Source organism: Dipodomys ordii, unplaced genomic scaffold, assembly GCF_000151885.1.
Source record: "Dipodomys ordii isolate 6190 unplaced genomic scaffold, Dord_2.0 Scaffold19, whole genome shotgun sequence".
Taxonomy (NCBI): domain Eukaryota; kingdom Metazoa; phylum Chordata; class Mammalia; order Rodentia; family Heteromyidae; genus Dipodomys; species Dipodomys ordii.
This window is the reverse complement of record NW_012267235.1, coordinates 15,651,490-15,665,443: the sequence shown is the minus strand read 5'-3', so window position 1 is coordinate 15,665,443 and position 13,954 is coordinate 15,651,490. Positions and strand designations below refer to the sequence as shown.

The 13,954-nt window shown below is 41.7% G+C and overlaps 1 protein-coding gene across 1 annotated transcript in view; it reads right to left on the bottom strand.

Annotated features, from left to right (window-relative positions):
• Positions 1 to 13,954, bottom strand: part of Zzef1 (zinc finger, ZZ-type with EF-hand domain 1) — a gene marked incomplete at its 5' end in the record, with an annotated part of 158,010 nt that extends 144,056 nt beyond the window's left edge. The window contains 1 exon segment of the mRNA XM_013013155.1: positions 13,748 to 13,954. Within this exon segment, the coding sequence (XP_012868609.1) occupies positions 13,748 to 13,954 (207 nt within the window).

The following is a 13,954-nucleotide window of genomic DNA, read 5'->3' as shown; positions in this document are numbered from 1 at the left end:
AAAAAAAAAAAAAAAAGTTAATAGAGGACTGGGAAGGTGACTCAGTGGTAGAGGAGTTGCCTAGCATGCATGAAGCCCTGGGTTCGATTCCTCAGTATCACCTAAACAGAAAAGGCCAGAAGTGGCCCGGTGGCTCAAGTGTTAGAGTACTAGCCTTGAGCTAAAGAGCTGAGGGACAGTTTCTAGGCCCTGAGTTCAAGGCCAGGACTAACAAAAAAAAAAAAAAGTTAACAGAATCAAGGTTTATTGTTCACAAAAGGAGAAGATACCTGGTTCTACTCTGATTAGACTCAATCACAAAAGCCAAGTGAAGATACACAATGATCAGAGGAGAGACTAGAAGGAGAAAAACTAGAAAGTGCCCTGTGGAAAAGATGAAGGAGGATGGAATTTAAATATCAGCTTTTTTTTTTTCATTTTTGCTGTATTGGGTATTGAACCCTGGCCCTTGCACACTTTAGGCAAGCTCTCTATCATTGAGCTATACCTCTGAACCATAGGATCTCTACTGTACAGAAGAGATTACTGGAATAACAGAATCCTTCTCTTTAAATCTGATGGTCTATGGGAAGGAGGGAAGGAGCAGTCAAAATTGACCTCATTAAATAGAAATCAGAGGGCAAAGCTCATTATAAAGGTCCACTTGAATTTTGGATTAGAAAGCCTCTCAGGGCTTCAGAGAAATGGCTGGATAGCCAGCATCAGCAATACTCCCTCCCAAAGTCCCACTTAGGACAATTTTTTTTTGTCAGTTGTGGGGCCTGAACTCTGGGCCTAGACGCTGTCCCTCAGCTCTTCAGCTCAAGGCTAGCACTCTACCACTTGAGCCATGGTGCCACTTCCAGTTTTTTCTGCTTATGTGGTACTGAGGGCCTCATGCATGCAAGGCAAGCACTCTACCACTGAGCTACCTTCCCAGCACCTTAAGACAATATTATAAACTGATTTGGTAGTTTTGAAAGCACAAAGACAAAAAGAGGATATGATGTAATAAATAAAAAATTTGGGAAGATGAAAAACAGATGAGAGCATCAAGTTGGCTGAGTGGACAATGCTGGAAAGTAAACTTTAGACACAGGGCTCTAGAAAGACTCAGGAGTCAGAAAAAACGTACTTTAGAAGGTAATTAAGTGATAGGATAAATACTGGATGTGAGGAGCCACTGAGTACTCAATAACATATTTATAGATAAAATGATATGTCAAGATTTGCTTCCAAGCTAGAGCCAGTGGCTCATGCCTATAATCCTAGCTACTCAGGTATCTGAGATCTGAGGATCATGGTTCAAAGGCAACCTGGACAGGAATCTATGAGACTTCGCTCCTATTAACCACCAAAACCCCAAGTATAGCTGTGGTTCAAGTGGTAGAGCACTAGCCTTGAGCACAAAACTCAGGGCTAGCACCCAGGCCCTGAGTTTAAGATCCAGGACAAGAAAAAAAAAATTTGCTTCTAAATAATTTGAAATTTAGAGCAAATAAAAATGGCCCTGAGGCTGGGAATATGACTTAATGGTAGACTACTTGCCTTGCATGAATGAAGCCCTGGGTTCGATTCTTCAGTACCACATAAACAGAAAATGCTGGAAGTGTTGCTGTGGCTCAAGTGGTAGAGCACAAGTACTGAGCACAGAGAGGTTCAGGGACAGTGCCCAGGCCCTGAGTTCAAGCCCCAGTACAGGCACACACACAAAAAAAGTCCTTGAAATTGTAATTATTGAAATAGGCTAATAGGTATGTTGAAATTATTATTTTTAATATCTCTTTTTTTGGAGAGAGCAATCCTAGGGCTTATACTGTGGGCCTAGGTAGTCTCTGAATTTTTTGTGCTAGAGGCTAATGCTCTACCACTTGAGCAACTGGTTCCACTTCCAGTTTTTTTTGTGGTTAATTGGATATAAGAATCTCATGGACTTTCCTGCCCAGGATGGCTTCAAACCATAATCCCCAGAGATCTGCTTCCTGAGAAGCTAAGAGTACAAGTGGGAACCACAGGCACCTAGAAGCTATCTCTGTTTCCTTATGTTTAAATTTTTATATTTTAAAAGGGTGGGAAAGACCCTCTTTCCAGTCTTGGTAAAGCCTGGGACAGGACCTCCAGAGAGTGGTACAGACAGAACAGACCAGTAAGCACACCCATAGCTGAAAATGAGACTAACACACTGAAACTAATGTTTACTTGCTAAATATTTAAAGGTTTAATCTTCCCCATGGCTCTCAGAATATTAGTAGTCAGTTTGATACCTTTCTGAACAAAAGAACAAAGAACACCAATAGTCCACAGGAATAAGACCATAGATACTGATTCAAACCACTCTTCTGCTTTTCTTCTTCTCCTGTCTCTTTTCCTTAATCCTCTGAAATACAAATCTTTCAATGAAAGAGTGCAGACATTTCATTTTATAGAGAAGCTCACCAGCCTACAAGCCAACATATATCCCCCCACACTTTTTTTTTCCAGTACTGGAGACAACTCTGGGCCTGCTAGGCAAGCATTCTCCCCTTTTTCATCAGTTATTTTCAAGGTAGAGTCTTGCTTTATGTCTGGCTGGCTGTCTTTGTTCCTCTTACTTGTGTTTCCTTGTATTGCTGGTGGATAAAAGGTTATGCCTAGGATCGCATGAACAGAGATACCCTGATCTTTGCCTCCCAAGTAGCTAGGATTACAGGCTTGAGCAACGGTGCCTAGTTTACTCCCTCATTTTTAGTGAGTGGACAGCCCAGAAGCACTGGGCATTTGAGAAAACCCTTAAAATCAAATGCAGAAAAAGCAAATAGGTGAATAGAAAAACTATGTAGAAGAAAACTTCAAAAAAAGATGATTAATGCGCTGGGTGTCATGATACATGCCTATATTTCTAACACTTAGGAGGCTGAATGAAGAGACTTGTGAGCTTCAGGCCCACCTGGGATATATAGTAAGACCTATTTCCAAACCAAAAAAAAAAATCACAAATAAACAAAAATAATGATAAAATTCACTCTGTTCAAATGTATAATTTGGGCTAGACTGTGGCTTAGTGGTAGAGTGCTTGCCTAGCATGCATGAAGCCCTGGGTTCAATTCCTCAGTACCACATAAACAGAAAAAGCTGGAAGTGGTGCTGTGGCTTAAGTAGCAAAGTGCTAGCTCTGAGCAAAAGAAGCTGAGGGACAGTGTCATGAATTCAAGCTTCATGACCCAAAAAAAAAAAAGTATAATTCTGTGGGTCTTAGTATATAGTTATGCAATCACAGCTAAAATCTGATTAAAAAGAAAGATTAATTACATGGGGCTGGGAAGGTAGCTCAGTGATAGAGTGCTTGCCTTGCATGCATGAGGATCTGGGTTCAATTCTTCAGTACCACATAAGCAGAAAACAGCCGGAAGTGGCGCGGTGGCTCAAGTGGTAGAGCACTAGCCTTGAGCTGAAGAGCTGAGGGTCAGCACCCAGGCCCAGAGTTCAAGCCCCACTACCGACAAAAAAAAAAAAAGAAAGATTATAGTCATGAAAGAACAGGATACTCTTACTAATAGAAGATACCATGAAAATTCTTAAATATTTTAAAAATTAAAACATTTTAAATGCATGTCATTAGTTGCTTGTAACATCAATGATATAATATTATTAACTTCCCATTTTATAGCTGTAGACTAAGATCAGGAACATACCCAAGATCATATCACTTGTACTGAATCAAGTTTCCACAACACTATTCTCCCTTCTTTGATCTGATAACCTCGAGTTCCCAGCAGTCTGGATAACATGTGGTTAAATTCTAGCTCTAGAAACTGCTCTCTTACCTGATGCCCAGGTTAACATCTATCACCCCTATAAATGAGCCTTACATTCTCTAAATCACCATGTACACTCAAGTCCTATTTCCATCAATATTTCCATGCTTCAGGTGCTACCTACAACTTCAACTGCTATATGGCTCAAAATTTCTACCACAGATTGCTAATAAAAAATTCTATAATAGTGGACGGCCAGTGGCTCACGCCTGTAATCCTATTCAAGAAGCTGAGGATCTGAGGATCAAGCTTCAAAGCCAGCCTGGGCAGGAACGTCCATGAGACTCTTATCTCCAATTAACCAGCAGAAAACCGGAAGTGGCGCTGTGGCTCAAGTGGCAGAGTGCTAAAGAGCTCAAGGATAGCACCCAGGCCCAGAGTTCAAGCCCCATGACCCACAAAAAAAGAAAAGAAAAAAAATACATACAAGCAATGATATAAAAACTGTTACAGGGTTGGGAAGGTGGCTCAGTGGTAGAGCGCTTGCCTTGCATGCATGAGGCCCTGGGTTCGATTCCTCAGCACCACATAAGCAAAAAGAAAAAAGTCAGAAGTGGTGCTGTGGCTCAAGTGGTAGAGCGCTAACCTTGAGTTGAAAAGCTGAGGGACAGTGCCCAGGCTCAGAGTTCAGACCCCATGACCGGACCCAAAAAAAAAAAAAAAAAAACTTAAATTTTTGTTACTTAAAAAAATTCTGTTCATCTGTTGATGGCTAATGAATATAAGAAGAATTTTAGAATAAAGACATTTCAGCTGAGAGGAGGGGAAAAACAGCTTTGCTAACAGCTTCCCCTCCCGCTTCTCACTAAACAGGAATTTCATAACACTCAGACATTGTCCTAAATATTTTTTTAGGCTTCTTAGTTTCTATCCCGTTTTGCAGAACTCCATGAGTCAATGCACTTATACTCATCCAACACTATTTTAGAAGCAGCCATTATACATATACCTGACCCAGTGCTTGGCTTTGCCCTTCCCAAATCTTGTAGTCTAGAGGACAGATATATAGAATAAAAACAGAAAAGTAATGAATGTGGTAATTATAACAATATAAGTTGCAGCATAAACTACTATAATAGCTAAAGTTCACTAACCATTTACCACATACTTCTTATAGCCTATGCAGTTTTCCACAACAACCCTCAAATGAAGTGCTACCTTTGGATGGGTAGGAACAGAAAAGTATTTAATTCAAGGCCACGTAGTTTGTACTGGTAAATGATGGCTTGAATTTGAATACTGGTCTGATTCTGGACCCACACAACCAACCACTATGCCATGAAGCAATTTATACTCCGGAATCCCAGAAGAGGCCCACAGGAGGAAAGGTAAGAGAAAAGTACCCCTGGACAGAGCTTTAATGGATGATGAGGAGTCAGAAAGCATATGGATATGTAAAGGGGACAGAGTGTGAACACAGATACTGAATCAGGGCTAGTGTGAGAATGATAACTGCCTGTTAGGGATAGGAAGGAAGCAGGGCAAGAGATGAAGAGATGGACAAAGGTCAGAAGAAAGAGCCTGGCACAGTCACTGAGTTCACAGTAAGAACACCATAAAAACAATATTAAGGGTAAAGAAAATATTAAGAGTATGTAGATTATTCCAGATACTTCCCCATTGGAATGGACCTACAAATCTATGTGCCTTTATACTTCCTGAACTCCTTCTCCAGAGGTTCTGAGAGTGGTCAGCCATTTTCTGTTACATACATCAGTGATGGGAAGCTCAGTTTTCTGGTCAGTTCTGACAACAGTAACATTCTTCCATATAACAAACAGAAATCTGATTCCAGAGTTCCACTTAGTGAGGCCATTCAGAACACATCTTCCTTTACCCCAAGAGAGCCTGAAGGTCAGATAACAGTAATTGGGTCTTATGAGTTTCCCCAATCTCTCCATCCCTTCAGCCAATTCTCTATTTGGCATGGTCTTAAGGCTCATCCCCATTCCTGTTGTTCCCTTTGAGATCCTCCAGTTAGCCAGTAAATGTCAGCACAGTGCCTCTCAAATTTATTAGCTGATTCATCTTTTTTTTTTTAATTGGTTAGTCATGGGGCTTGAACTCGACCAGGCATTGTATTTGAACTTTTCAGCTCAAGGCGAGTACTCTACCACTTGAGCCACAGCACCACTTCCAGTTTTCTGCTGGTTAATTGGAGATAGATTCTCACAGACTTTCCTGCCCAGGCTGGCTTTGAACCCCAATCATCAGATCTCAGCTTTTCTTAGTAGGTAGGATTACAGGTGTGAGCCACCTGCACCCAGCTTAGCTGATTCATCTTAAGAAATACACCAATGTGGCTAAAAATGTGACTTAGTGGTAGAGTGCTTGCCTAGCATGCATGAAGCCCTGGGTTCCATTCTTCAGTTCTACATAAACAGAAAAAGCTGGAAGTGGTACTGTGGCTCAAGTGGTAGCCTTGAACACAGAGAGCCTCAGGGACAGTGCCCAGGCCCTGAGTTCAAGCCTTAGGACTGGCAAAAAAAAAAAGAAAAAAGAAAAGAAAGAAATACATCTATGGGCTAGGAGTTGGTGGCTCACACCTGTAATCCTAGCTACTAAGAAGGCTGAGATTTGAGGATTATGGTTCAATGCCAGCCTTGGCAGAAAAGTCCCCATGAGACCATTATCTCCAATAAACTACTCAAAAGAGCCAGAAGTGACACGTAGCTCAAGTTGTAGAGCACTAGCCTTGAGCACAAAAAGACTCAGGGACAGTTCCCAGGTCCTGAGTTTAAGCCCCAGGACTGGCAAAAAATATACAGCTACCGGTTAGAGGCATGGCTCAGGTGGTAGAATACCAGCCAATGAGTGAAAGCATCAGATACTAAGTTCAAGAAACCCAGTATGCATAAAATTGATATAAAAGCTCATAAAACAATGCAATAATTCCCTTTATCAGACATGATATACTCTGATATTCTCAATTCCATTCTATTGTTTCATTTTTTTAATAAGCAGATCAAAACTTACTAAATAGATTTCCAATCTATTAACAGGGCAATTTGAAACACATTGCCTTGAAAGGTGAGGCCCAAAATTCAACCTAGTACTCTAGCTATGGCCCTATTTGTATAAAACAGAACAGCTTTACTGTTGCCTCTCTAGACAACCAATGAGGTAGACATCTATCTTTATGCAGGTGGCTAACTGATCCGCTGCAGTTTTCCTCTTCTTTCCTTATAAGACCTCCCTACTATATGCTGAGATACCTACATACCAGGCACCAAGGCAGCACCCAATGTAGGCACTATGGTGGCCATGCAGTAAGAGGTAATACGAAATATAACAGAACCAGACTCACAGAGAAAAACCAGATTGGAGTATGGTGCCAGATTTACCACTTACTCTCTGTGACACTTTAGGCAAAATTCATGGCATCCTCAAGTCTCAGTTCCTCATCCTCTCTAAGGTTCCTTCCTTATAGTCTATTGAAAGGATCCAAATGGTCAAGAACAAGATGATGTCTAATAAAATTCAAAGAACTACTATTGCAATTTGGTTAGAATATTGTATTGATCCATCTTGAAAACAAGAGACAGTAAATTAGACTGGCCAGTTGCAAATGTCCATCCATGTGCTTTGGCCCAAAGGCAGCAAGAGGTGAGATTCAGACCATCATCTATTCGTGTGTAATCTCCTTAACTACTACTGAGGTAAAGACCATGCTGCAGAACAAACTCATCAGGAAAAAACTGTGCTTTTACCCATGGAGAATACAATGTACTAGCTTAAATATGAAACTGGCATACTGGTACAACTTGGGAAGGTACCCTTCATCAATTAAAACATCTGACAGGAATAGTGGTAAGTAATCCCAGCATTGTTCCTAAGTTCAAAACACAGAAAAATGACTTGAATTATATCTTTGAGTATTTAGTATCCTAAAGACTCTTTTATATAAACTGGATCATTTAATCTTCATACTGATCACATGTAGATGCTATTATTCAGCTCCTTTTACAAATGAAGGAACTGAGACAAAGATATCAAAGTCACCTGGCTTAAGAATAGTAAAACTAGAACTGGGCATGGGTGGCTCACGCCTGTAATCCTAGCTACTCAGGAGGCTGAAATCTGAGGATCACGATTCAAAGCCAGCCCATTCAGGAAAGACCATGAGACTCTTATCTCCAATAAACCACCAGAAAACCGGAAGTGGCGCTGTGGCTCAAGTGAGCTGAAGAGCTGAGGGACAGCACCCAAGCCCAGAATTCAAGCCCCACAACTGACAAAAAAAAAAAAAGAATAGTTAAACTAGGATTTGCCCACAAGTACACTGGCTCAAGCTCTGTCTAAGGAAGAGCAGCAGAATGGGCAGACTCATAAAGTAAACCTTTCTGACACCACTACCAGACTGACAACAACCATGTAGGATTTTATTGAAAGGAAAAGAGGGAAAAGGTTGCATGCAATGATTACTAAGGTCTAGTCAACTTAAGACTCTCCACTAGGATTTCCCAAATATTCTATCTCACACATCAACATATCTGAACATGCTATGTCTTTTTTTTTTATCTCTTTCTTTCTTTGCCAGGTAAATTCTTCCAGTCTTCCATGACATGGTGTAGTGAAGTCTTTCTCAAATTTCATGCTACTACTAAGTGCTGCTCTGTCATCCTTAAAAGTGGAAAGAACTTAGGACAAAGAAAAGAGTCATCTGAATCATGCTTCAGGAAGGGTTGGTATTGAAACACATGATGGTGTCAAAACAGGAAATTTTGAAAAACCAAGAGAAGCAAGGTTCCCACAGAGAACAAAGGCCACAAGAGTAGTGGCACACACCAGTAATCCCAGCACTCAGTGGTATTATAAAGAAGTTCTTCAACCGGGTACCAGTGGCTCACACCTGTAATCCTAGCTATTCAGGAGGCTGAGATCTGAAGCTCTTACTGGTTCAAACCCAGCTTGGTCAGGAAAGTCCGTGAGACTCTTTTTTGTCAGTTGTGGGGCTTGAACTCTGGGCCTGGACACTGTCCCTCAGCTCTTCAGTTCAAGGCTAGCGCTCTAACACTTGAGCCACAGTGCCACTTCAAGTTTTCTGAGTGGTTTATTGGAGATAAGTATCTCATGGATACTTACAGGGTGTCTTGAGACTCTTATCTCCAATTAACCACCAGAAAATTGGAAGTGGCACTGTGGCTTAAGTGGTAGAGTGCTGGCCTTTAGCTGAAGAGGTCAGGGACAGAGCCCAGGCCCGACCAAAAAAAAAAAAAAAGTTCTTGTAGGTATATCATGGAACAAAGTCCTTAGCTAGCATGGCGCTTATACAGTTTCTGACAAGATCAGAGAGCCACATAGGCTGGCCTAAGGGCTCTAACTCATTCAGAAGAATATTCATTTGCTGTGTCAGGCCACGGGAGGAAAGAGATCTGTACAAAGGGTAAGCAATACTTCTGATCTGCTGCAAAGTTATGGTGCACTTTTACTTCTCATATCCTTTATCATAAAATGGAAGATGGGCTGGGAAGGTGGCTCAGTGGCAGAGCACTTGCCTTGCATGCATGAGACCCTGGGTTCGATTCCTTAGCACCACATAAGCAGAAGAAAAAAAAAGCTGCAAGTGGCGCTGTGGCTCTAGTGGTAGAGCGCTAGCTAGTCTTGAGCTGAAAAGTTAAGGGACAGCGCCTAGGCCCAGAGTTCAGGCCCACTACCGAATCCAAAAAAAATAAATAAATAAAATAAAATGGAAGAGAACTGCATCTGCATAGTTCTACTTGTACAGTTCTTAGGCTGAAAGTCATTTTAATTAGTCTATTAGTACTTTTGGCATGACAATGGGAAGGGAGGTTATAGTGCTTTTCTTCAGATTTCCTCTAAATCCAGCAATGACTTAGAACTGTTTTCAGTTTTCACTCAACTGTGTAAGTAAACTATTTCTTACAATGGCTGGAAATCAAAGGTTATAGACTGAACATGAAGACTATACCTTCATGTAAAACGTACTGACTATGAGCCAAGACTGACAAGACTACGAACAGAGATAAATCCAAATGGTTCTTCCTTCAGAACTCACAACCCACTGGATTTCAAAATATAGCAAGGAAGTGGCACTGTAGCTGAAGTGGTAGAGCGCTTGCCTTGAGCTGAAGAGCTGAAGGACAGCGCCCAGGCCCAGAGTTCAAGCCCCACGACCAACAAAAAAAAAAAAAAAGAAAACAAAATATGGCAAATAAAGTAAAACCTGTCCTCACTGCTATCATCCAGTTCTCAGCACTTTGTTCTGCTCTAAAGGCTACATGATTTCCTAGATGCATACCTTAGTACTGTAAGAGCACATATCTAATCTCTAATCCAATGTAAAAATAAGAATTTAATTTTAACTCTCTACCCAGGAGTCTATTGAATATTGCACACCATGAATAAACCAAAGAGCCCTTCTCCTGCACCACACCTACTATAAGAAAAGGTGTGTTGTATTTATAAAGTGATACCCTTTCAGACTTTGTTCTATGGTACAACTCCAGGAACATTTTTATGACTTCATAAGCCAGTAAGATCAGAAGAATGTGAAAGGCTGACAGGTTGATGGACATGGACAGCACTGCAAATTAGAAGGCCAAAGAACAAGGATGTGATACTTGGAAATTCTTAACATGGTAATAATAAATCATGCATACCAATGAGAATCAACTCTACAAAATTCTAATAAAAATGGTGGCCTGGCGGCCACCAAGTTTTTAAGCTTGCCACAAAACACTGCTATCTTTTATATCTTGTCAATGTTCATCCTTCTAATTTGGGGTTACTTTTTAAGGTATTTTTTTCTTTCTTTTTTTTGTCAGTCATGGGGCTTGAACTCTGGGCCTGAGCACTGTTCCTTAGCTCTTCAGCTCAAGGCTAGCACTCTTCCACTTGAGCCATAGCACCACTTCGGGTTTTCTGAGTAGTTTATTGGAGATAAAAGTCTCATGGACTTTCCTGCCCCGGCTGACTTTGAACAGTGATCCTCAGATCTCAGCTAGGATTACAGGCTTGAGCCACTGGAACCCAGCTACTTTTTAAGATATTTCTTACTTCACTCCCTAGACAAAGTTAAGTATATTTGCTATTTATTCCTTATGCTTCATCTTATTGCTCTAGCTAGGAATTCCAGAACTATATTGAAGCGGAGTGGAGACAGCGGCCATCTTTGCATTGTTCCTGATTTTAAAGAAATGGTTTTAGTTTTTCATCATTCAGTATGATAATGGCTATTGGTCTGTCATATATAGCCTTTATTAATTTGAGGTATTTTCTATTCATAGCTTCTCCAGAGCTTTTTTTTTTTTGGGTCCGGTCGTGGGGCCTGAACTCTGGGCCTGGGTGCTGTCCCTCAGCTCTTCAGCTCAAGGCTAGCGCTCTACCACTTGTGCCACAGCGCCACTTCCGGCTTTTTTCTGTTTGCTTATGTGGTGCTGAGGAATCGAACCCAGGGCTTTGAGCATGCAAGGCAAGTGCTCTACCACTGAGCCACCTTCCCAGCCCTCTCCAGAGTTTTTTAACATGAATGAATGTTGGGTTTTGTCAAAGGCTTTTTCTGTCTCTATGGAGATGATCATGTGGTTCTTGTCTTTGGCTCTATTGTTGTATTACATTTATTGATTTATATGTTAAACCAGCCTTGCCTTTTGCTTCATCTTAACTAGTAGTTACTATACCTTTAATTATTAGGTTAATATCTCACTTTTCCCACACTACATATTTTTACTCATTGTTTACTTTTTAGAAGTATTGGGGGATTTGAGCTTAGAGCCCTCATATATGATAGGCTGATTGGATACTTTTCAGTCACACTTTCAGCCCTATTTTTCACTGGTTATTTTTAGGGTAGAGTTTCCTTCTCCCTCAGCTTGAGCCATCATCCACTACTGTAGGCTTCTGTGGAGGGATCCCAGAACAGATACTGTGTCCAACTTCCTTCCATGGAGATGGGAGTCCTGCATCTGCAGGACTGTTTGTGGGAACAGACTGTGTGGCCTGGCTCCACAATTCTACCAATCTTAGCCTCCCACATAACTTGGGATAACAATGTATACACCACTGCTCCCAGATATGGGTTAAGGGGGTCTCTCTGACTCTTCTATCCAGGCTGGTCTGGAACTACAATCCTCCTGTTCTCAGTCTTCCAAGCAGCTATGATTACAGGTATGAGCCACTTTTGACTAGCCACACTACAGACTTTGAGAGGAATTATCCACTATGTATGTTGTCATCTAAATGACTGACATTCAAGATAGGCCCAGAACCAATGAATAATGCCACAACCCTTGAATGATTTTCTGGACTATGCCTATAGAATTTCTTGGCCTTATGTTACAGAACCTTTATAAATCCCATATGTAATTCTGTCCTTGTCAGAAATAACTCTCTCCATTTGCCTTTGGATAAAACTGAAAAGAGACAACTCTCTGAGCAAACCTGCATGGTTTTCTACCATGGCTTTATATTTTTCAAAATCATGTAAATACTAAAGAGAAATTAACTCTTGAATTTTTTTAATGAAGATCTTTCACTAACTATATGATCAATATTTTGGATTATAGGAGTTGGGCTTCCTTAAGGGCATTTTTGAAAGGAAAACAAAACATACCAACTATATCTTCTGAATATTCTCACCATGCACAGGAACACATTCTTTTTCTGTGTGTGCAGTTCCAGGAGCTTGAATTTGGGGCCTGGACACTGTCCCTAAATTTTTTTGTTCAAGGTTAGTGCTTTACTGCTTAGCCATGGCTCCACTTCTGGCTTTTGGGGGTGACTAATTGGAGATAAAAGTCCTATAGACTTTTCTTCCTGGGCTGGCTTTGAACGTTGATCCTCAGATCTCAGCCTCCTAAATGAGGAGCTAGGATTAATGGTGTGAAACATTTCAAAAGCCTCTGGTCTTAAGTAAACACGACTTTTCCATGACAATTACTTGTTGATTTATTGCTTTATGTAACTCACCTTTCACTGACTGACCATTCCACATGGCTTACTCATTTTCACAAATTAAACAAACTTTTTGTCATAACACTGTTGATTTGAAATAGGCTCTCAGGGAGAGGCAGTGAAATAGTTAAAAAAAAAAAAAGTCAACATACAGGGATAGTCCCAGTTTTCCCAATGACATGATTCATTTGATTCATTCTGAATTAATTTTTCCTCACTCTTAAAACAGGTATTCAGAGGCAAAGCTTTGATTATGAGCTGAACAATTTTAGGTCTATAAGAATTTGTGTGTGTGTGTGTGTGTGTGTGTGTGTGTACTGGAGCTCAAATTCTGGACTTCCTGCATACATGTCAAAGCTGGTGCTCGACTACCTGAACGACACCTCTTCCGAGTTTTTGCTGGCTAATTGGAGATAAGTGTCATATTTATCTGTATGGGCTGGCTTCTAAGTACCTAGGGTTATAGGCATGAGCCACCAGCGCCCAGCTTCATAGGGTTCAAACGAGACTAAAGCGGGTTTTTTTTTTCTCCAAGCAGGTTCTTTAAGGGTCTAAAACCAAGTGATTTGGAAAAGCTAATGCTTTTTAGAGATGAGAATGGCTTGTGGAGTGTAAGTCTCTCCAGTATATGTTACTCTCCGCCATAGATTTGTAAAGTGCTCTGTGCACGGATCAGTAAAACAGCGGTTTTCACCGTCTCTCCCCTGATCCTTGAATATCCTTTCTCTGAAAGGGTCCTAGAGCAACTGAAATCTGTCATCTGCATACATTTGTCTGGACTACAATATACGAAGATACCTTGGCTTTTCCAGCTCTCCAGAGCAACGACAGCCTAAACTCTCCACACCTCTAACAAGGGTTAAAAAGGTAACAGGGAAAGCCTGAAGAACAAATCCGATGCACCCCAAATGGGTCGCGGCAACCCCCCACGCTTCCACTTTAAGTACCTGTGGGCCCTACGGGTTCCAACTTGGCCTCCCCATAGCAACCGCCCACCTCTTCACGCCTTTTGGGGACGCCGCCCCGCCCGGGTCCCCTCGTCACTCGAGCTCTCTGACCTCCTCGAACTGCTCTCCGGAGCAGCCAGCGCCGCGCGCCTCCAGCAGCTCCCGGAACTGTTCCAGGGTGACGGACTCCTCGCCGCGGCCCAGCCGCTCCTCCAGCCAGCGCAGCAGCGCGCCGTGGTGCCGTGACACCAGCGACTCGCAGGGCGGCGTGGGCCGCAGTGCCGCGGCTGCTTCCCGCAGCCGGGCTGGTTCCAGCAG